Source organism: Oncorhynchus mykiss, chromosome 17 (genome assembly GCF_057628025.1).
Source record: "Oncorhynchus mykiss isolate SJ-2025 chromosome 17, ASM5762802v1, whole genome shotgun sequence".
Taxonomy (NCBI): domain Eukaryota; kingdom Metazoa; phylum Chordata; class Actinopteri; order Salmoniformes; family Salmonidae; genus Oncorhynchus; species Oncorhynchus mykiss.
Window position 1 is genome coordinate 47,321,416 of NC_143038.1, and position 24,697 is coordinate 47,346,112.

At 43.9% G+C, this 24,697-nt stretch overlaps 1 protein-coding gene across 1 annotated transcript in view; it reads left to right on the forward strand.

Moving 5' to 3' along the window:
- Positions 1–24,697, forward strand: part of dstyk (dual serine/threonine and tyrosine protein kinase) — a 39,554-nt gene that overhangs the window by 11,529 nt on the left and 3,328 nt on the right. Inside the window, exons 4-12 of the mRNA XM_090205743.1 lie at positions 2,811–3,293; positions 3,445–3,643; positions 4,120–4,358; positions 4,521–4,604; positions 4,742–4,918; positions 5,435–5,564; positions 18,715–18,871; positions 24,310–24,442; positions 24,533–24,646. Coding sequence (XP_090061869.1) covers positions 2,811–3,293; positions 3,445–3,643; positions 4,120–4,358; positions 4,521–4,604; positions 4,742–4,918; positions 5,435–5,564; positions 18,715–18,871; positions 24,310–24,442; positions 24,533–24,646 — 1,716 coding nt within the window. The remainder of the gene's footprint in view (positions 1–2,810; positions 3,294–3,444; positions 3,644–4,119; positions 4,359–4,520; positions 4,605–4,741; positions 4,919–5,434; positions 5,565–18,714; positions 18,872–24,309; positions 24,443–24,532; positions 24,647–24,697) is intronic.

The window sequence follows — 24,697 nt, forward strand, 5'->3', positions numbered from 1 at the left end:
GCCCCCACCCCCCGGCACGGAGCACCCTGGCTGGCTACTTTTTTTTATTTGGCTGGCTACTCCATGTACTTGCGGAAGAAACATTAGCCACACAGTCAGCTATTCAATATCTGCACTGCCTGCGGGTAGAAGCAGTCTCCAACCAGGTGGTTTGAGATTGCCTGACGGACCGTAGGGGTGACAACAGTTAGTGAATGGGGTCCTTGGATATAGAGGTTCTTGTTTGGATGCAATTTGGACATGTGAGGAGGATTCTGATGGTGGGTGTCTGTTTACCATGTAATCCTACAAATAGCACAGAGTAGCAGGATTAGTGGTAAAGGGTCCTTTTACTTTTTGGTATGCTCATTGACGTTACAGCATTGATATTATAAATGCCTGTTTGGTTGGCACATGAGTGAGTTTCTGACTTTGCCGTTACTAGAAGGGTAGGCTTGTTTTTAATCTTTCTCTCCAGGCTGGAAATGTAGCTCTCACACATGGCTTAGCTGACACACAGATTACTGCACAGAGTAGATTTTTCATGTTAGTCAGAACTCTCCCTCTGGGTTCAATTGATTTCTGTGGCACCAGGAAAATGTGGTGTGGTGTTGCATACAGAGGACTCGTTGACTCCTGTACCAGGTGGATAGACATGTAGCCCATCTTGCTCGGCTGATCAACATGCCTTGGTGGGTGGAGTGCACTGTGCTCACTTGTCACGTGCTGGCCGAAGAAAGTAGCGCTTAATCCTTCAAACAAAGGCCTCGCTTAGCTGGTCGTCGACAGGCCCCAGACAGTCCTGCAGGCAATGCCTGCACTGCTTTGTCGGCCGCCTGGCCCCCCGCCCACCCTCCACCACTTAATGGCCCTGATCTGATGCGATTCACATGACCAGGGCACATAACTTCCAAACCCTTCGCTGTGATGACGTTTCCATGGTTATGCCCGGATGCCTCCCTGAAGGCACTGTTTATTAGCGCATGTCATGGTTTACCTTTCTATTTTTTTTGGTGTTTTGACAAATGATTTCTAATAGCAAGCTTATTATTTGGAGCCCAAAATGAGCTTATATATGTCAGGTTGCCCTGGTATTGGTTTTGGTCTCTTTTTTGTGTTAAATTGGCAAGGCAGGATTCTGAGTATGAATGGAGCAGTGACAGAGCCAGAGTAAGTCTATATGTGAAAACCTGTGTGACTACGTACACACATGAGTAAATATTAAGTGGAGGTGCTCCTGTACCCATCTTATTTTTCCTGTTTTGTTTTCAGTGTTAAAGGAAAGTCAGATTGGGCTCCCGAGTGGCGCAGCGGTCTAAGGCACTGCATCTCAGTGCTAGAGGCCTCACAGACCCTGGTTTGATTCCAGGCTGCATCACAACCGGACGTGATTGGGAGTCCCATAGGGCGGTGTACAATTGGCCCAGCGTTGTTAGGATCTGGCCAGGGTAGTCAGTCACTGTAAATAAGATTTTGTTCTTAATTGACTTGCCTAGTAAAATAAGATATATGGTGGGCTAGATGGGGAGCTATTGCTATTGTTTACTCAATGAAAGAGACCTTACCTTAGAAGCTGTCAAATTGGGCTGTAATGTAACATTTTATACACTTGTCAACCTGGTTTAAACTTCTCATGATAATTCAAACGCATGTGCCAGGACGGGTAGGTGGGCTAAGATGTGGTTTAAAAACGTAGTCAGAGCAGTGCTTCAGAGGTGTACCCAGCTGCTATTTACTCAGGGGCTAGAGGCAGGCAGGGAAGCAGCTCTCAGCCCACTATGACATTCACACAGCCATGGCAGAATTGTAACGCCCCATTTTGGGAGACCAGTAGAGGAAAGCACTAACTCTCTAATTACCTCCCCACCCCATCTCCCCTGGGCTCCCCACACAGTGATACACAGAACTGGGATAGTGCTAACCTTTGGATGCGTGTTTCAGAGCTACGTAACCTCCCCGACGTTAGTCTGCCACAAGTTCATATAGCCTAGAATGTCCTGCTTGTTTTCAACAATCGGTCGAGACATCTTTAGCATAGACTATCCAAGTATGCTATTATTGGAGAATGCTGTTTTGAAGTGACACATTAGAAGTTTGACAGCATGTTAGATGTGTCTCTATCTAGACAACTTGTCAGGCTGAAAGGGAAAAAGATATGCGGACTGCGGGTTGAAACAGTCCATTGTCTGATATAGCTGTGATAAAGTAGCCCAAAGATATTCAGCTGTTGGACTACATTTGGAAATCGATTGTATTATGAAAATTCAAACATTCTATTTATTTTGATAGCCTAGAAAAATTTGTTTACAACCGATCTTTGTTCCAAAGAAACTGCTCAGTTGGCCACAGCTCTTGTTTCTTGGAGACAGGACTAACTGCCTCCTTTGTGTGGCTGTGTTTGTTATTTCTCTCTCTTTTACACTGTGCTCCCCCCTCATTTCTTTCCCTCTCTCGCTCTATTTATGTTACTGTATAATTCATCAAAAGTGGAGCAAAAATGTTTTCTTGCTTAGTTTTCTGTTGCCCTCCCATACCCTTTCCCATGACCAGACTGTTTGTGTTTATGGGGGATGGCACTCATTTATGTCCTAGTTAGAAACTGTTATGTGACTGTTGTACAATCATCAACAAGATGGTGGTAGTAGTGTATGTTGGAGAAATATTGTGTACTCCCCTGTATGTTTGCTCAACCTAAATCTTTGGATTAAAAAAGCTAATCCCAGAGAATTAGCCTTTTGATAAGTTTTTAGATTTCTCCACAACATTTATATAAGTGTCTGAGTGCTGCTAGGACCATTTGAATGACTGAAGTATTTTCCCTGTTCTGTCAGGAGGCGAAAATCATGGTGGTGCCGTGCCCCAGTGTCCAGCCCATCGAGGCGGCCCTGGAGGACTGCACGCGTAACGTGGTTCCCATCATACTCTATGTGCTCAACCAGGACACCCTCACTGCCGAGCAGGTGGCCGAGCTGAGGAAAGTCAAAGATACGCTCCCCTTCCCCATCTTCTTCATCCGTATCCCAGCCGAGGCCTCCCCCGAGCCCAGCCGGCGCCTGGAGAGGGAGAAGAGCCCCCTTTACAAGCAACTGCTGTCCCTAGGCTTTCTCAGCACCCCAGTAGGGAACTGTTCCTGCGGAGCCCCCTCCCAGACGCCCAGCCTGGCCACCAAGCCCCAGAGCGTACTGGGGGAGGCCTTTGAGAGGCTACACCGCCTCCTGGTGCCCTTCACCCGTCAGGTGCTCCACTTCCAGCATGTGGAGGCTGCTAACCTGCTCAACGGGGTGCACTGCCGCTGCCTCGACCTCTTTATCAACCAGGGGAGTAGAGGGACTTCTGCGTGGGATTCAATCAATTAGCTAATTAAATCTATATAGTGTCACAATGTGTAACAGAAAGTTGTTTAATTTGAAGTAGAGAAAAATGATAGTGGTGGCAGAGGCTGACTTATCCTTCTCTCCCTGGCTGCAGGCCTTTGACATGCAGAGGGACCTGCAGATCACGCCGCGGCGGCTGGAGTACACGCGGGAGAAGGAGGGCGAGTTGTTCACCTCCCTGATGGCCATTGCCAACCGCAAGCAGGAGGAGATGAAGGAGATGATCGTGGAGACGCTGAGCAGCATGAAGGAACAGCTGCTGGAGGATGCTGCCAACCTGGAGTTCACAGGTACACAGTCCAAAGGCCAACTAAAGACTGATGCTGTCAAAAGTCTCTGAGATAATAGCATACCATAGCTGTACTACTGACCCCAAACTGACCTTCACTTGGTGATGGATGACACTGATTTGACAAGACACAATCTTGAGGTGACCTGTGTAGGAACTAAAAGGACCTTAATTGTTAATGTGGGACATACAGCTGACACAAAAAGTAGATGCAACCAAAGACATGATTAGTTGCAAAATGTGGAAGTGTCAAATAGTTGGCATGGTGGGGGGTGAGAGGGAGGAAGATCTATTGTTCAGTCAGCAGCAGGTGTCAATATGGTACTTTGCCAAAAACATTGAATACTACTTGACAGCTTACAAATTATGCATTTAATGTAAGACCATTTAGCCTACTTGAAAAATGTCACTGTGAAATTTCACCACATTGTCTTTCACTCACGCTTTCATTCAATGTGTCTTTCTCTGACCTCACAGACCTCATAGTGGCGACCAATGGAGAGCCTGTTACTTCAAAGGTTATAAAATCCTGCATCCACCAGATCCAAGAGCTGATAGTTGTGAGGTTAAACCAAGCGGTGGCCAACAAGCTGATCAGCTCTGTGGACTACCTGAGGGAGAGCTTTGTAGGAACCCTTGAGCGCTGTCTAAACAGCCTGGAGAAGTCCAACATGGAGTCCTCCGTCCACAACGTCACCTCCAACCACCTCAAACAGGTGTGTGTGTGTGTAAAGTCACAACGTTAGCTAATAGGATTCCTCAAAAGATGACGTAAAAGACTATGTATGTAATTACATTTTTCTCACGAGACAGTTGTTTTAACTTAAATAATAACATCTTGTTCTGTTTTCTCTCATCTCTCTGCCTGTCTTGGTCAGATCCTTAACGCTGCCTATCACGTGGAGGTGACCTTCCATTCAGGATCCTCTGTTACGAGACTTGTCTGGGAGCAGATCAAACAAGTAACAATTCCCAGTCAAGCCTCTGGAATATGATTTTTTAAATAGTAGTTTTTTGGAATAACAACAACCTTGATTTGTCATTAGCAAAATAGCAACTCACAAATGCTCTCTCCCGCTTTCTCTCCTCCCCTATGAAGATCATCCAGAGGATAACGTTTGTGAACCCTCCTGCCATCACACCAGAGTGGAAGAGAAATGTGGCCCAGGATGCCATAGAGAGCCTGAGTGCTGCCAAGCTGGCGAAGAGTATCTGCTCCCAGTTCAGAACACGCCTCAACAGCTCCCACGATGCTTTTGCTGCCTCCCTGCGACAGGTACACCAACCCAGCCTTGGCTAATGTTTTTGTCTCAAACTGGAAACCTTGTTTTTCATGCACCTTCACACTCTCCATCTGGTTTTGCCTTGGCTGCTACTTTCTTTCCCAGCAGGAAAAACTGTTTGCAATTATGTTAAAATTAACTATCAACCATTTTCTTGTTGTGATAATGACATTTCAACCAGTTTTGCCAGGTTCTGTTCATGCTATGTCTTGGGACTCTCAGCCTGCTTACTTGCAATGTCTCACTTAAGCCACTCGTCAGTCATGGCTTTTGTTTTGCAACAAGTTTGATGTTCTGTTTGAATTTCTTTGATCTCAATGATCAAATTGCTGTGAGGGTTGTCCCCACGACTGAGAATGTGATTGTCATGATTGCTAAAGACCCACTGTTTTTTTCTGATGGTGTTATGTGGAGGAATGTCGTAAACATTTGTTGGAGCATACTGAGAAGCTGTGTTTGTTTTGTACAATTGCCTATGAGATTTCAACCAATAACATGTATATGTGTAGCTGGAGGAAGGTCACACGGGGCGGTTGGAGCGTACTGAGGACCTGTGGCTGCGTGTGAGGAAAGACCACGCCCCACGGCTGGCCCGCCTGTCTCTGGAGAGCCGCTCCCTCCGAGACGTGCTGTTGCATGGTGAGTCTCACTCACTCACTCACTCACTCACTCACTCACTCACTCACTCACTCTCACTCATATTTATACAGTGCCTTGAGAAAGCATACAGTGCCTTGAGAAAGCATTCAGTCCCTTCGACTTTTTCCACATTTGGTTACAACCTCGGCAATCTACACGCAATACCCCATAATGACAAAGCGAAAACCTAGATTTTTTTATTTGTAAATGTATTAAAAAGATGCCTTATTTACGTAATTTTTCAGACCCTTTGCTATGATACTCAAAATTGAGCTCAGGTACATCCTGTTTCCATTGATCATCCTTGAGATGTTTCTACAACTTGATTGGAGCCCACCTATGGTAAATTCAATTGATTGGATATGATTTGGAAAGGCATACCTGTCTTTAAGGTCCCACAGTTGACAGTACATGTCAGAGCAAAAACCAAGCCAGGAGGACGAAGGAATTGTCCGTAGAGCTCTGAGATAGGATTGATGGGAGAACTTTCCAGAAGGACAACCAATCTCTGCAACATTGAAGGTCCCCAAGAACACCGTGGCCTCCATTCTTAAATGGAAGAAGTTTGGAACCACCAAGTCTCTTCCTAGAGCTGGCTGCCTGGCTAAACGGAACAATCTGGGTACAAGGACCTTGGTCAGGGAGGTGACATAGAACCCGATAGTCACTCGGACAGAGCTCTAGAGTTCCTCTGGAGATGGTTGTCCTTCTGCAAGTTTCTCCCATCTCTGCAACACTCCACCAATCATGCCTTTATGTTAGAGTGCCAGATGGACGCCACTCCTCAGTAGAAGGCACATGACAGCCCGCTTGGAATTTACCAAAAGGCACCTAAAGACTCTCAGACCATGAGAAACACGTTTCTCCGGTCTGAATAAACCAATATTGAACTCTGGTCTGAATGCCAAGCGTCACTTCTGGAGGAAACCTGGCACCATCCCTACGGTGAAGCATGGTGGTGGCAGCTTTAAGCTCTGGGGATGTTTGTCAGCAGCAGGGACTGGGAGACTAGTCAGGATCGAGGCAAAGATGAACGGAGCAAAGTACAGAAGTCTTTGATAAAAACCTGCTCCAGAGCGCTCAGGACCTCAGACTGGGGGCGAACCTGATCGAACATCTCTGGAGAGACCTGAAAATAGCTGTGCAGCAGCAACGCTCCTCATCCAACCTGACATAGCTTGAGAGGATCTGCAGAGAAGAATGTGAAACTCCCCAAATACAGGCGTGCCATGCTTGTAGCGTCGTACCCAAGAAGATTTGATGCTGTAATCGCTGCCAAAGGTGCTTCAACAAAGCACTGAGTAAAGGGTCTGAATACTTATGTAAATATGATATTTCAGTTTTTCGACACTTGTTTTTGCTTTGTCATTATGGGGTGTAGATTGAGAGGGGGGAAAAAAACATTGAATCAATTTTAGACTAAGGCTGTAACGTAAGTGTTGAACAAGTCAAGGGGTCTGAATACTTTCCGAAGGTACTGTACGTACATACACACACACACACACACACGCTAGTGGTGCGCGGGTCAGATGTTTGTAAACCCGCACCCGCCCGCAATTGCTAATAACCCATCCACAATCGCCCGACTATATGTGAAAAACTGAGGCCTGCGCCCAACTCTTACCTGCAAATATAGAAAATACACTATACAGTCAAAGACGGCAGAATTATTATTTTTTTGACGGGGGCAGGATTTTTTGGGGCCTGATTTGAGATGTTTCTGCTTATAATTTCTGACATTTTGGTAAGCCTTGTCTATAATTAGATGCATGCAGATTCTCTTCGGTCATATGTTGCCCTAGAAGACTAGATAAACCTTTACTCGCCAGAATGTCATAAATCAATAGAATGAATGCTTCAATCTAGTTGACATCGGTAAAGTTTTCTGTCATCTTTAAGGAAATGGAAAGCTGTTAAAACGACCCAACATGTTTCTGATAAGATTTCAGGTTTGGATGCATATGTTATGTGGTTGAAATACTATCAGCTTTTATGATGCTGATAAATATGGTGCCGCTACAGATGGTATCTAACTGAGCATTCGCATTCTCTCAAGATGCTGAAAGAAATATCATATTTCTTCACTCCTGTTACCGAGTCAGCATTTTGCCTACATTTGGTGTATAATTTTACTGCAAGAAATGCTTAATTATGCAGGCTATGTGAGTGATTGTAGATCTAAAGATTTCAGTTTCCATTTAACCCATCTGAACAGTAGACTGCACGGTACAGAGTCAATGTTAGGGGAACTGGTTAGTAGATAATAATAAACAGAGTTGCAGCAGTGTAAAAGAAGTGTGTGGGGGGTGGCAAATAGTTTGGGTAGCCATTTGATTAGATGCTCAGGAGTCTTATGGCTTGGGGGTAGAAGCTGTTTAGAAGCCTCTTGGACCTAGACTTCGCGCTCTGGTACCACTTGTTGTCCGGTAGCAGAGAGAACAGTCTGACTAGGGTGGCTGGAGTCTTTGACAATTTTTAGGGCCTTCCTGACACCGCCTGGTATAGAGGTCTTGAATGGCAGGAATTTTGGCCCCAGTGATAATTTTGATATTTATTTATTTATTTATTTATTTATTTATTTATTTATTTAAACCAGGTAAGCCAGTTGAGAACAACTGCATCCTGGTCAAGATAAAGCAAAGCAGTACGACACAAACAACAGTTACACATAAAACAAACGTACAGTCAATAACACAATAGAAAAATCTATGTACAGTGTGTGCAAATGTAGGGAGGTAGGCAATAACTAGGCCATAGAGGCGAAATCATTCAAATTTAGCATTAACACTGGAGTGATCGATGTGCAGATGATGATGTGCAAGTAGCGATACTGGGGTGCAAGAGGGTAAGTAATAATATGGGGATGAGGTAGTTGGGTGTGCTATTTACAGATTGGCTATGTATAGGTACAGTGATCGGTAAGCTGCTCTGACAGCTGATGTTTAAAGTTAAAGGGCGATAAGACTCTAGCTTCAGTGATTAAAAAAAAATATTTATATATATTTATATTTTTTTTGCAATTCGTTCCAGTCATTGGCAGCAGAGAACTGGAAGGAAAGGCAGCCAAACGAGGAGCTGGCTTTGAGGATGACCAGTGAAATATACCTGTGGAGCGTGTGCTACGAGTGGGTGTTGCTATGGTGACCAGTGAGCTAAGGCGGGGCTTTACCTAGCAAGGACTTATAGATGACCTAGAGCCTGTGGGTTTGGCAATGAATACAGTTGAAGTCGGAAGTTTACATACGCTTAAGTTGAAGTGATTAACTTGTTTTTCAACCACTCCACAAATTTCTTGTTAACAAACTATAGTTTTGGCAGGTCAATTAGGACATTACTTCATGCATGACACAAGTAATTTTTCCAACAATTGTTTACAGACAGATTATTCCACTTATAATTCATTGTATCACAATTCCAGTGGGTTTACATACACTAACTTGACTGTGCCTTGAAACGGCTTGGAAAATTCCAGAAAATGATGTCATAGCTTTAGAAGCTTCTGATAGGCTAATTGACATCATTTGAGTCAACTGGAGGTGTACCTGTTGATGTATTTCAAGGTCTACCTTCAAACTCAGTGCCTCAGCTTGACATCATGGGAAAATCCAAAGAAATCAGCCAAGACCTCAGAAAAGAAATTGTAGACCTCCACAAGTCTGGTTCATCCTTGGGAGCAATTTCCAAATGCCTGAAGGTACCACGTTCATCAGTACAAACAATAGTAAGCAAGTATAAACATCATGGGACCACGCAGCCATTATACCACTCCGAAAGGAGACTCGTTCTAAGGTTTGAAAAGTGCAAATCAATCTCAGAACAACAGCAAAGGACCTTGGGAAGATTCTGGAGGAAACAAGTACAAAAGTATCTATATCCACAGAAAAACGAGTCCTATATCGACATAACCTGAAAGGCCGCTCAGCAAGGAAGAAGCCACTACTCCAAAACCGGCATAAAAAAGCCAGACGACGGTTTGCAACTGCACATGGGGGCAAAGACCATCGTTAGGTTTGGAGGAAAAAGAGGAGGCTTGCAAGCAGAAGACCATCCCAACCGTGACGAACGGGGGTGGCAGCATCATGTTGTGGGGGTGGCAGCATCATGTTGTGGGGGTGGCAGCATCATGTTGTGGGGGTGCTTTGCTGCAGGAGGGACTAGTGCACTTCACAAAATAGTTTTACTTTCTCATGATGCCATCTGTGGATATATTTGAAGCAACATCTCAAGACGTCAGTCAGGAAGTTGAAGCTTGGTCGCAAATGGTTCTTCCAAATGGACAATGACCCCAAGCATACTTACAAAGTTGTGGCAAAATGGCTTAAGGACAACAAAGACAAGGTATTAGAGGGGCTATCACAAAGCCCTAACCTCAATCCCATAACATTTGTGGGCAGAACTGAAAAAGTGTGTGCGAGCAAGGAGGCCTACAAAGCGGACCCAGGAATGGTCCAGAATTCACCCAACGTGTTGTGGGAAGCTGGTGTTGTGTAAGGCTACCCAAAACGTTTGACCCAAGTTTATCAATTTAAAGGCAATGCTACCAAATACTAAACTTCTCACCCACTGGGAATGTGATGAAAGAAATAAAACCTGAAATAAATCATTCTCTCTACTATTATTCTGACATTTCACATTCTTAAAATAAAGTGGTGAGCCTAACTGACCTAAAATGGAATCTTGGATTAAATGTCAGGAATTGTGAAAAACAGAGATTAAATGTATTTGGCTAAGGTATGTAAACTTCTGACTTCAACTGTATGTAGCGAGGGCCAGCCATTGAGAGCATACAGGTCGCAGTGGTGGGTAGTATATGGGGCTTTGGTGACAAAACGGATGGCACTGTGATAACTACGTCCAATTTGTTGAGTAGGGTATTGCAGGCTATTTTGTATATGACATCGCCGAGGATCGGTAGGATAGTCAGTTTTACAAGGGTATGTCAAATCAAATCAGCATGAGTGAAGGATGCTTTGTTGTGAAATAAGAAGCCGATTCTAGATTACATTTTGGATTGGCGATGCTTCATGTGGGTCTGGAAGGAGATTTTACAGTCTAACCAGACACCTAGGTGTTTGTCGTTGTCCACATATTCTAAATCAGAACCGTCCAGAGTAGTGATGCTTGTCGGGTGGGAGGTTGCGGGCAGCAAACGATTGAAGATCATGCACTTAGTTTTACTAGCATTTAAAAGCAATTGGATGCCATGAAATGAGTGTTGTATGGCGTTGAAGCTCGTCTGGAGGTTTGTTAAGTGTCCAAAGAAGGGGCAGATGGATACAGAATGGTGTCGTCTGCGTAGAGGTGGATCAGAGAATCACCAGCAGCAAGAGCGACATCATTGATGTATACAGAGAAAAGGGTCGGCCCGAGAATTGAACCCTGTGGCACCTCCAGAGACCGCCAGAGGTCCAGACAGCAGGCCCTCCAATTTGACACACGGAACTCTATCTGAGAAGTAGTTGGTGAACCAGGCGTGGCATTTGAGAAGCCAAGGCTATTGAGTCTGCCGATAAGGATGCAATAATTGGCAGTCAAAATCCTTGGCCAGGTTGATGAAGACGGCGGTTGTGATATTGTTTAGGACCTTGAGCGTGGCTGAGGTAAACTCAGGACCAGCTCGGAAACCAGATTGTATAGTGAAGGTACGGTGGGATTCGAAATGGTCGGGGATCTGTTTGTTGACTTTGCTTTCAAAGGTTTCAGAAAGGCAGGGCAGGATGGATATAGGTCTATAACAGTTTGGGTCTAGTGTGTCTTCCCCCTTTGAAGAGGGGGATGACCACCGCAGCGTTATAATCTTTGGGGATCTCAGACGATACGAGAGGTTGAATAGGCTAGTTTAAAGGGGTTGCAACAATTTTGGTGGATAATTTTTTAGAAAGAAGAGGGTCCAGATATTCTAGCCCAGCTGGTTTGTAGGGATCCAGATTTTTCAGAACATCAGCTGTCTGGCTTTGGGTGACGGAGAAGTGTGGGGTGCTGAGATGTTGGCCATGGTAGGGGTAGCCAAGGTGGAAGCATGGCCAGCCGTATAGAAAAATGCTTATTGAATTTCTCGATTATCTTAGATTTATCGGTTGGTAACAGAGTTTCCTATCCTCAGTGCAGTGGGCAGCTGGGAGGTGCTCTTATTCTCGATGGACTTTAGTGTCCCAAAAGGGTTTGGAATTACTGCTATAGGAAGAACATTTCTGTTTGAAAAAGCTAGCCTTAGCTTTCCTAACTGACTGAGTATATTGATTCCTGACTTCACTGAAAAGTTGCTATTCGATGCTAATGCAGAACGCCACAGGATATTTTTGTGCTGGTCAAGGGCAGTCAAGTCTTGAGTGAACCAAGGGCAATAGCTGTGCTTAGTTCAACATTTTTTGAATGGGGCATGCTTATTTAACTTCTCTAGGGTAGGGGGCAGCATTCTGAATTTTGGATGAAAAGCATGCCCAAATTAAACGGCCTGCTACTCGGGCCCAGAAGATATGATATGCATATAACTGGTAGATTTGGATTGAAACACTAATGTTTCCAAAACTGTTAAAATAGTGTCTGTGTATAACAGAGTCGATTTAGCAGGCAAAAACCTGAGAAATCCATTCAGGAAGTAGTTTTTGTTTTGTAGTTTTCCATTCAATGCCATTACAGTATCCATTGACTTAAGACTCCATTTGCAGTTCCTATGCCTTCCACTAGATGTCAAGTCTTTAGAAATCGTTTCAGGCTTGTATTCTTATAAATGAGGGAGTAAGACCAGTCTGAACGAGTGGACCCTACAGTGTCACAGAGCTTTTTCATGCACGTGTGCATTTCTTGTTTACCTTTTATATTGACGACGTTATTGTCCGGTTGAAATATTATAGATCATTTAGGCTAAAAAAAAACAACCTGAGGATTGAATATAAACATTGTTTGACATGTTTCTATGAACTTTACGGATACAATTTGGATTTTGTGTGATTGTTTGGACTGCTTTTGAACCTGTGGATATAAAGAGACTTCATCAAACAAAAATAACATTTATTGAGTAAATGAATGTCTTCTGATTGCCACCATATGAAGATCATCAAAGGTAAGGGATTAATTGTATCTATTTCTAAGTTTTGTAACGCTTCTGCTTGGCTTGTTACTGTTTAATAATTTGTCAACTGGGCTATGTTCTGGGCTAGGTATGCTTTCGCCGAAAAGCATTTTATAAGTATGACACTGTGGTTGGTTTAACAAGAAGTTAATCTTTAAACCTATGTAAAATGTTTTGTTTTCTGAATTTTTAAAATGAGCATTTCTGTATTTGAATTGGGTGCTCTGCAATCTCACTGGATGTTGGCTAGTGTCCCACGTACCCTAGAGAGGTTAAGACTGGGAGGAAAGCACTTTTGAAGAGGAACCAGGCATCCTCTGACAGGATGAGGTCAATATCCTTCCAGGATTCCCGGGCCAGGTCGATTAGAAAGGCCTGCTCACTGAAGTGTTTTAGGGAGCATTTGACAGTCAAATCACATTTTATTTGTCACATACACATGGTTAGCAGATGTTAATGCGAGTGTAGTAAAATGCTTGTGCTTCCACAACAACTACCTTATACACACAAGTGTAAAGGGATGAAGAATATGTACATAAAAATATATGAATGGGTGATGGTACAGAACAGCATAGGCAAGATGCAGTAGATGGTATAGAGTACAGTATATACAGTGGGGCAAAAAAGTATTGTCAGCCACCAATTGTGCAGGTTCTCCCACTTAAAAAGATGAGGCCTGTAATTTTCATCATAGGTACACTTCAACTATGACAGACAAAATGAGAAGAAAATAAATCCAGAAAATCACATTGTAGGATTTTTAATGAATTTATTTGCAAATTATAGTGGAAAATACGTTTTGTCAATAACACAAGTTTATCTCAATACTTTGTTATATACCCTTTGTTGGCAATGACAGAGATCAAATGTTTTCTGTAAGTCTTCACAAGGTTTTCACACACTGTTGCTGGTATTTTGGCCCATTCCTCCATGCAGATCTCCTCTAGAGCAGTGATGTTTTGGGGCTGTTGCTGGGCAACACGGACTTTCAACTCCCTCCAAAGATTTTCTATGGGGTTGAGATCTGGAGACTGGCTAGGGCACTCCAGGACCTTGAAATGCTTCTTACGAAGCCACTCCTTCGTTGCCCGGGCGGTGTGTTTGGGATCATTGTCATGCTGAAAGACCCAGCCACGTTTCATCTTCAATGCCCTTGCTGATGGAAGGAGGTTTTCAGTCAAAATCTCACGATACATGGCCCCATTCATTCTTTCCTTTCCACGGATCAGTCGTCCTGGTCCCTTTGCGGAAAAACAGCCCCAAAGCAGGATGTTTCCACCCCCATGCTTCACAGTAGGTATGGTGTTCTTTGGATGCAACTCAGCATTCTTTGTCCTCCAAACACAACGAGTTGAGTTTTTACCAAAAAGTTATATTTGGGTTTCATCTGACCATATGACATTCTCACAATCTTCTTTTGGATCATACAAATGCTCTCTAGCAAACTTCAGACGGGCCTGGACATGTACTGGCTTAAGCAGTGGGACACGTCTGGCACTGCAGGATTTGAGTCCCTGGCTGTGTTGTGTGTTACTGATGGTAGGCTTTGTTACTTTGGTCCCAGCTCTCTGCAGGTCATTCACTAGGTCCCACCGTGTGGTTCTGGGATTTTTGCTAACCGTTCTTGTGATCATTTTGACCCCACGGGGTGAGATCTTGCGTGGAGCCCCAGATCGAGGGAGATTATCAGTGGTCTTGTATGTCTTCCATTTCCTATTAATTGCTCCCACAGTTGATTTCTTCAAACCAAGCTGCTTACCTATTGCAGATTCAGTCTTCCCAGCCTGGTGCAGGTCTACAATTTTGTTTCTGGTGTCCTTTGACAGCTCTTTGGTCTTGGCCATAGTGGAGCTTGGAGTGTGACTATTTGAGGTTGTGGACAGGTGTCACTTTATATTGATAACAAGTTCAAACAGGTGCCATTAATACAGGTAACGAGTGGAGAACAGAGGAGCCTCTTAAAGAAGTTACAGGTCTGTGAGAGCCAGAAATCTTGCTTGTTTGTAGGTGACCAAATACTTATTTTCCACCATAATTTGCAAATAAATTCATTAAAAATCCTACAATGTGATTTTCTGATTTTTTTTTCTTCTCATTTTGTCTGTCATAGTTGAAGTGTACCTATGATGAAAATTACAGGCCTCTCATATTTTTAAGTGGGAGAACTTGCACAATTGGTGGCTGACTAAATACTTTTTTACCCCACTGTACATATGAGATGAGTAATGTAGGGTATGTAAACATTTAGTGGCATTGTTTAAAGTGGCTAGTGATACATTTTTACATTATTAAAGTGGCTGGAGTTGAGTCAGTATGTTGGCAGCAGCCACTCAATGTTAGTGGTGGCTGTTTTTCAGTCTCTCGGTGCCTGCTTTGATGCACCTGTACTGACCTCGCCTTCTGGATGATAGCGGGGTGAACAGGCAGTGGCTCGGGTGGTTGTTCTCCTTGATGATCTTTATAGCCTTCCTGTGACATCGGGTTGTGTAGGTGTCCTGGAGGGCAGGTAGTTTTCCCCCGGTGATGCGTTGTGCAGACCTCACTACCCTCTGGAGAGCCTTACGGCTGTGGGTGGAGCAGTTGCCGTACCAGGCGGTGATACAGCCCGACAGGATGCTCTCGTTTGTTCATCTGTAGACGTTTGAGTGCTTTTGGTGACAAGCCAAATTTCTTCAGCCTCCTGAGGTTGAAGAGGCGCTGCTGTGCCTTCTTCACCACTCTATGTGAGTGGACCAACTCCGTTTGTCCGTGATGTGTACGCCGAGGAACTTAACTTACTACCCTCCACTACTGTTCCGTCGAAGTGGATGGGGGGGTGCTCCCTCTGCTGTTTCCTGAAATCTACGATAATCTCCTTTGTTTTATTGACGTTGAGCTGTAGTCGATGAACAGCATTCTCACATACATTCACACATACAAGAGGTATTCCTCTTGTCCAGATGGGTTAGGGCAGTGTGGTTGCGATGGCGTTGTCTTTGGACCTATTGGGGCGGTTAGCAAATTGTAGTGGGTCTAGGGTGTCAGAGTGGAGGTGATATGGTACTTGACTAGTCTCTCAAAGCACTTTATGGTGACGGAAGTGAGTGCTACGGGGCGGTAGTTGTTTAGCTCAGTTTCCTTAGCTTTCTTTGGAACAGGAACAATGGTGGCCCTCTTGAAGCATGTGGGAACAGCAGACTGGAATAGGGATTGATTGAATATGTCCGTAAACACCAGCCAGCTGGTCTGCGCATGCTCTGAGGATGCGGCTGGGGATGCCGTCTGGGCCTGCAGCCTTGCGAGGGTTGTGTAGGGACATCTGGGATAGAATTGTAGACCTGCACAAGGCTGGGATGGGCTACAGGACAATAGGCAAGCAGCTTGGTGAGAAGGCAACAACTGTTGGTGCAATTATTAGAAAATGGAAGAAGTTCAAGATGACGGTCACTCACCCTCGGTCTGGGGCTCCATGCAAGATCTCACCTCGTGGGGCATCAATGATCATGAGGAAGGTGAGGGATCAGCCCAGAGCTACACGGCAGGACCTGGTCAATGACCTGAAGAGAGCTGGGACCACAGTCTCAAAGAGAACCATTAGTAACACACTACACCATCATGGATTAAAATCCTGCAGCGCACGCAAGGTCCCCCTGCTCAAGTCAGCGCATGTCCAGGCCCGTCTGAAGTTTGCCGATGACCATCTGGATGATCCAGAGGAGGAATGGGAGAAGGTCATGTGGTCTGATGAGAAAAAAATTGAGCTTTTTGGTCTAAACTCCACTCGCTGTGTTTGGAGGAAGAAGGATGAGTACAACCCCAAGAACACCATCCCAACCGTGAAGCATGCAGGTGGAAACATCATTCTTTGGGGATGCTTTTCTGCAAAGGGGACAGGACGACTGCACCGTATTGAGGGGAGGATGGATGGGGCCATGTATCGCGAGATCTTGGCCAACAACCTCCTTCCCTCAGTAAGAGGGAGATGGCTCGTGGCTGGGTCTTCCAGCATGACACCGACCCGAAACACACAGCCAGGGCAACTAAGGAGTGGCTCCGTAAGAAGCATCTCAAGGTCCTGGAGTGGCCTAGCCAGTCTCCAGACCTGAACCCAATAGAAAATCTTTGGCAGGAGCTGAAAGTCCGAATTGCCCAGCGACAGCCCCGAAACCTGAGGGATCTGGAGAAGGTCTGTATGGAGGAGTGGGCCAAAATCCCTGCTGCAGTGTGTGCAAACCTGGTCAAGAACTACAGGAAACGTGTGATCTCTAATTGCAAACAAAGGTTTCTGTACCAAATATTAGGTTCTGCTTTTCTGATGTATCAAATACTTATGTCATGCAATAAAATGCAAATTAATTACTTAAAAATCATACAATGTTATATTCTGGATTTTTGTTTTAGATTCCGTCTCTCACAGTTGAAGTGTACCTATGATAAAAATTACAGACCTCTACATGCTTTGTAAGTAGGAAACACTGCCAATTTTGCAGGTTATCAAATACTTGTTCTCCCCACTGTGTGTGTGTGTGTGTGTGTAATCACACACAGTGCATTCGGAAAGTATTCTGACCCCATGACTTTTTCCACATTTTGTTACGTTACAGCCTTATTCTAAAATTGATTAAACACTACCCATAATGAAAAGGAAAAACTGTTTTTAGAATTGTTTGCAAATGTTTAAGAAACTGTCACATTTACATAAGTATTCAGACCCTTTATTCAGTACTTTGATAAAGAAGCTTTGGCAGCGATTACTTCCTTGAATCTTCTTGGGTATGACGCTACAAGCTTGGCACACCTGTATTTGGGGAGTTTCTCCCATTCTTCTCTGCAATTCCTCTCAAGCTCTGTCAGGTTAGATGGGGAGTGTCGCTGCACAGCTATTTTCAGGTCTCTCCAGAGATGTTTGATCGGGTTTAAGTCCGAGCTCTGGCTGGGCCATTCAAGGACATTCAGAGACTTGTCCCAAAGTCACTCCTGTGTTGTCTTGGCTGTGTGCTTAGGGTCGTTTTCCTGTTGGAAGGTGAACCTTTGCACCAGTCTAAGGTCCTGAGCACTCTGGAGCAGGTTTTCATCAAGGATTTCTCTGTACTTTGCTCCGTTCATCTTTCCCTCGATCCTGACTAGTCTCCCAGTCCCTGCCACTGAAAAACATCCCCACAGCATGATGCTGACACCACTATGCTTCACTGTAGGGATGGTGCCAGGTTACTCCAGACGTGACGCTTGGCATTCAGGCCAGAGAATCATGGTTCTCATGGTCTGAGAGTCTTGGGCGCCTTTTGGCAAACTCCAAGTGGGCTTTTGTGCTTTAGTGAGGAGTGGCTGCTGTCTGGCCACTCTACCATAAAGGCCTGATTGGTGGATTGCTGCAGAGATGGTTGTCCTACTGGAAGGTTCTCCCATCTCCACAGAAACTCTGGAGCTCTGTCAGTGACCATTGGGTTCTTGGTCACCTCCCTGACCAAGGCCCTTCTCCCCTGATTGCTCAGTTTGGCAGGGCAGCCAGCACTAGGAAGAGTCTTGATGATTCCAAACTTCTTCCATTTAATGATGGAGGCCACTGTGTTCTTGGGAACCTTCAATGCTGCAGAAATGTTTTGGTACCCTTCCCCAGATCTGTGCCTCGACACAATCCTGTCTCAGATCTACAGACAATTCCTTCGACCTCATGGCTTGGTTTTTGCTCTGACATGCACTGTCAACTGTGGGACCTTTTTATATAGACAGGTGTGTGCCTTTCCAAATCATGTCCACTCAATTGAATTTACCACAGTTGGACTCCAATCATGTTGTAGAAACACCTCAAGGATGATCAATGGAAACAGGATGCAGCTGATCTCAATTATGAGTCTCAATGCGTCTGATTAGTAATGTAAATAAGGTATTTGTTTTATTTTTAATACATTTGCAAAAATATCTAAACCTGTTTTTGCTTTGTCATTATGGGGTATTTTGTGTAGATTGACAATTTTAGAATAAGGCTGTAACGTAATACAATGTGGAAGAATTCTAATAGTATACACTACCAGGGTTGTCCTCTCTCACAGGCCAATCACAATAAAGCAATCTCTGTATGTTTCTTCGTCTTTTTGGCAGGCAAGCCCAAGCTTGGCCGAGAGCTGGGGCGGGGTCAGTATGGAGTGGTCTATCTGTGTGACAGCTGGGGGGGACGCTACCCCTGCGCTCTGAAGTCTGTGGTACCGCCCGACGACAAGCACTGGAACGATCTGGCTCTAGAGTTTCACTACACCAGGTGAGACGGCCCAGCCAGCAGAGAGGGAAGGATTTAAAGACGACCTGCTGCTTTGGCTTGTCATATATGGTCACACCTGTGCCATGGATTTCAGCCATACCCTTTTAGTTTGTAGTTTCAACCATAGTTTGTCCTAGCATTTCAATACAGCACGCCTTTAAACTGAGACCTGAGGTAGTAATAGAAAGTTTAAAAAAAAGTTTACTTATTTTTTGATATTGAAATTTGTCTCTACTCAAGTGAAGAATAGTCCTCCAATAACCAACAGTGGTGCGACTCATTTGTGGTGACGTGACAGGTCTTTGTATAGCGCATGTACTGGATAAATCGCCACACCCTCTAGGACACGCAATGGGCTCATTTGAGTAGTAAGGCGCAAGCTACCGACTAGACAAAAGTTGAGTGAAGTCGGGGGAGTTGAATCTGCAACATCAGAAAGTCGGAAACGGATGTGGTTTTCCAACATCTAGGCTCAGTGCCACATGGCAGTGTTGCAATTGTTTCTAAATGTTTTTCTTTGTAATATTGAATTAAACATGTCTCCAACCCCCATATCACACACTCAAACTGTACATATGTGTGTACATCGTACTATCAATTGGTGAGACTCAAATCACATTTAATTGCACATAACCACTGTATACGTGAATCACGGCAAAGTTGTTTCCTGTTTCAGTCACGTCTTTGGTCAAGTTCGGGTGGGTTAAACAAAAACACCTTAATTATTGGTTGACAATAGACCCTCTGACAATGCAGATGAGGATGTTGAAGAAATTTGCAGTCAGTACTTCATGACCTTTGATCACATGGTTTTCGGTTAATGTAGTTGTCGTGTAGGTGCAAGTTGGGCTATTTGTATCCCCATAATGCAACACATTTTAAGGTGGTGACCACTTGACAAAAGTGATCTGCTCGGACACGCCCATAGATTTGGGTTATCAATTCATTTTGGCCCGCTGCCATACTGCCTGTGGGGCCCTGCGCTACAAGTCCCAGCATGCACTGCCAACGTGCTGCATGCCAAACGGCAGTGCATTGGAGTGTCTGAAAGTGGGTGTGTCAACAGAAGTAGGAGGATCAACAAGTTGGGTTATGGAAAGCGAATCAGCTAATTTAGCAGACTCATTTTAGCTAAGCCTAGGCCTTTTCCTAAATGTCAACTCATTCTCCTAACCTGTTACATTAATGATCCTAACCTCCTACGTTAGTTCTCTTAACCTGCAATGTAAACATTAAGCTGACCAGAGGTGCACCTGGATATGTCTGGTCTAACCAATAATGGAGTGCCGGATGTTACACCAGTTGCTGTTGATCCACCCACTGATGTTACAAACACAGCTGTTGATCAACCCACTGATGTTACAAACACAGCTGTTGATCAACCCACTGATGTTACAAACACAGCTGTTGATCCACCCACTGATGTTACAAACACAGCTGTTGATCAACCCACTGATGTTACAAACACAGCTGTTGATCCACCCACTGATGTTACAAACACAGCTGTTGATCAACCCACTGATGTTACAAACACAGCTGTTGATCCACCCACTGATGTTACAAACACAGCTGTTGATCCACCCACTGATGTTACAAACACAGCTGTTGATCCACCCACTGATGTTACAAACACAGCTGTTGATCCACCCACTGATGTTACAAACACAGCTGTTGATCCACCCACTGATGTTACAAACACAGCTGTTGATCAACCCACTTCTTTTGCAACGCCCACTTTTTTAAACACTCCAAGTATGCAGTTACCCATACTTGGTACATTGCCACACACACACACACACCGCCATTACCGTTCTTCTGGCAGCATGATTGCAGATTGTCTTTTTCAAAATAAGGGCCCCCCTACAAAGACATGTTAAACCCTGTTTTTAACAGCATTGCAACCATCTTTTAAAAAAAAAAATGCATTGATAATTTGGCATTTTTATATTGTATTTATACCAGCTTTTATTTGGAAAGTTTACACCAATATTGGTTTGTTGAAAGCTGTGTAGGCTATATGTTATGCAGTTTTAATAAAATACAAATATATGTAATTGGATTTAGTCAGAGTACAAAACTTAGACTAATTTATTTTGCTGAGCAATTTGTTTTTATTTTATTTGACTAGTTAAATAAAAAGGGTTAAGTCAGTTTAGAACAAATTCTTATTTACAATGACTGCCTACCCCGGCAAAACCTGAACGACGCTGGGCCAATTGCGCCGCTCAATCATGGCCTGATGTGATGCAGCCTGGATTTGAACCAGGGACTGCAGTAATGCCTCTTGCACTGAGATGCAGTGCCTTAGACCGCTGCGCCACTCGGGAGCCCGCACCCAGGTTTAATACGGAGCTGGTGACTCCTTACTCATTCACTTCACTTCACTGCAATGCAATACACGGCATATGAATTATACACTGTGCATTCAGAAAGCATTCAGACCCCTTGACATTTTCCACATTTTGTTACGTTACAGCCTTATTCTAAAAATTTATTAAAAAGATATATCCTAGTCAATCTGCACACAATACCACATAATGACAAAGTGAGAAGTTTAAAAATATATATAATTTTTATTAAACAAACATTCCGACCCTTTGCTATGAGACGCATGATGCAATTGAGCTCCTGTGCATCTTGTTTCCATTGATCATCCTTGAGATGTTTCTACAACTTGATTGGAGTCCACCTATGGTAAATTCCATTGCTTGGACATGATTTGGAAAGGCACACACCTGTTTTATATAAGGTCCCACAGTTGATAGTGCATGTCTTAGCAAAAACCAAGCCATGGGGTCGAAGGAATTGTTCATAAAGCTCACAGGATTGTTTCGAGGTACATATCTTGGGAATGCTACCAAAGAAAGTCTGCAGCATTTACGGTCCCCAAGAACAGTGGCCTCCATTCTTAAATGGAGGAAGTTTGGAACCCCCAAACCTGAGCAATTGGGGGAAAGGGCCTTGGTCAGGGAGGTGACCAAGAACCTGATGGTCTCTGACAGAGCTCTAGAGAGCCTCTGAAGATGGTTGTCCTTCTGGAAGGTTCTCCCATCTCTGCAGCACTCCACCAATTAAGGCCTTTATGGTAGAGTGGCCAGACGGACGCCACTGCTCAGTAAAAGGCACATGACAGCCCGCTTGGAGTTTGCCAAAAGGCACCTAAAGGACTCTGACCATGAGAAACAAGATTCTCTGGTTTGATGAAACCAAGTTTGAACTCTTTGGCCTGAATGCCAAGCATCACGTCTGGAGGAAATCTGGAACCATCCCTACGGTGAAGCGTGGTGGCAGCATCATGCTGTGGGGATGTTTTTCAGTGGCAGGGACTGGGAGACTAGTCTGGATCGAGGGAAAGATGAACGGAGTAAAGTACTGAGAGATCCTTGATGATAACCTGCTCAGGACCTCAGACTGGGTGGTGAAGGTTCACGTTCCAACAGGACGACAACAACCCTAAGCACACAGCCAAGACGATGCAGGAGTGGCTTTGGGACAAGTCTCTGAATGTCCTTGAGTGGCCCAGTCAGAGCCCGGACTTGAACCCGGTCGAACGTCTCTGGAGAGACCTGAATGGGAGAAACTACCCAAATACAGATGTCAAGCTTGTCGCGTCATACCCTCAGCCAAAGGTGCTTTAACAGGTACTGCGTAAAGGGTCTGAATACTTATGTAAATGTGATATTTCACTTTATTTAATTTGCCAAACTTTAACTTGTTTTTGCTTTGTCATTATGGAGTATTGTATGTAGATTTAATCCATTTTCTTCTAAGTCCCATTTATAGCATGAGGGGAGGAGGGAAAGTGCAGACATGCCATATTCCTAGGCTACTAAAATGTTGCAGTCTGGCTTCGGTTTTTAAAGCTTGACAATGAATAACCAAAAGAGAACCTGCAACAGAACACCATGCAAAGCAATGCTGCATTTTAACTATAAATCTTACAACTTACCTAGCTACTTTTTTGTTATTTACAGTTTTGAAATACTTTTTGATTAGGCTCAAAGCATACTATGCACATCTGCAAGTAGGCCTATATTAGCAAAGGCTTGACAAATAGGCCTATATTTACTATGTTAAAATGCTATATCAAATCACATTTTATTTGTCACATGCTTTGTAAACAAAATATGTCGACTAACAGTGAAATGCTTACCTAGAGGTCCTTTTCCAACAATGGAGAGTTGAAAAATATACAATAACAAAATAGAAAGTGACGCAAGGAATAAGTACACATTTAATTTTTTACACATTTACACATAACATGGCTATATTCATGGAGTACCAGTACTGATTTGATGTGCAGGGGTAGGAGGTCATTTTCTGCATTTTGTGTTATAGCCTGAATTGATTAAATTGGGAGATTTGTCACTGGCCTTCACACAATACCTTGTAATGCCAAAGTGGAATTGTTTTTTGAAATTTGTACACATTAATTACAAATGGAAAAACTTAAATGTCTTGACTCTAAGTATTCAGCTCCTCCTTTGTTATGGCCAGCTTAAATCTGTTCAGGGGTAGAAATGTGCTTAAGTCACAAGTTGCATGGACTGTGTAATAATAGTTTTTAATATGATTTTTGAATGACTACCTCATCTCTGTTCACCACACAATTATCTGTAAGGTTCCTCAGTCGAGCAGTGAATTTCATACACAGACCAATGCCTCGCCAAGAAGGGCACCTAACGATAGATGGGTAAACAATTTTAAAAGCACAAATTGAATATCCCTTTGAACATGAAGTATTTAATTACACTTTTGATGGTGAATCAATACACCCAGTCACTACAAAGACACAGGCGCCCTTCCTAACTCAGTTACCTTAGAGGAAGGAAACCGCTCAGGGATTTCACCATGAGGCCATGGTGACTTTAAAACAGTTAATGCCATAGTCATTGTGGAAATTGACCCACAAAGAGCCTATTGTGAATAACCCATATGTGTATATATATATAATGTGTGTGTATATAAAAAAGCTTATTTTACTCAGTTTCTAAACAAATAAAATTTAACCAATCACTATGGCCTCAAAACATAGTTAAAACTATATCATTTTGATATCATGGATGGTCAGTCCTTGCATCCATTTTTAGAGAAGTTATTTCTCCAGCCCCATCCCTCAGCTTAGTACTGCACTAAGGCCGGTGAGACTGCTTTGTTATTGTTTCTACCGCTATATTGCTGCTTTAAAGCTCACCAATGCAGGTCATGGAGAAGTAACTTCTCATGTGGCCAGATTTCAGTGTTGGGACTGGTCTGCCCCCCTGTGGCTGTCAGAAGAATTTCATACACATGCAGCTGGAAAGGAAAAGTTGTGGTGTGTGCTAGTGAGCACTGTAAAAAGATTAGGAAACTACATTTCCACTTACACAAGAGGGTAGGATGTAATAATATGATAATTGAAGACCTTATTTCTCCTACTCTATTGTGTATGGCTGCAGGTCCCTCCCTAAACATGAGCGTCTGGTGGATCTCCACGGCTCGGTGATTGACCACACTTACGGTGGGGGCTCCAGCATTGCTGTGCTGCTCATAATGGAGAGGCTTCACAGAGACCTCTACACAGGCTTGAAGGTAACCATATCTACCATGTACTCTATATCTCTTCTATCACAGGTCTGCCTGATCCCATGCCTCAGTGTCTCCTTTTCCTCTCTCTCCCAGGCTGGTTTATCACTAAAGGAGAGACTCCGGATCGCTCTGGACGTGGTGGAAGGCATTCGTTTCCTGCATGGTCAGGGGCTTCTACACCGAGACATTAAACTAAAGAACGTTCTAGTGAGTAAGGGTTAAAGGTGCTTTCTCTAATCATGGTGAATGTGTAACACT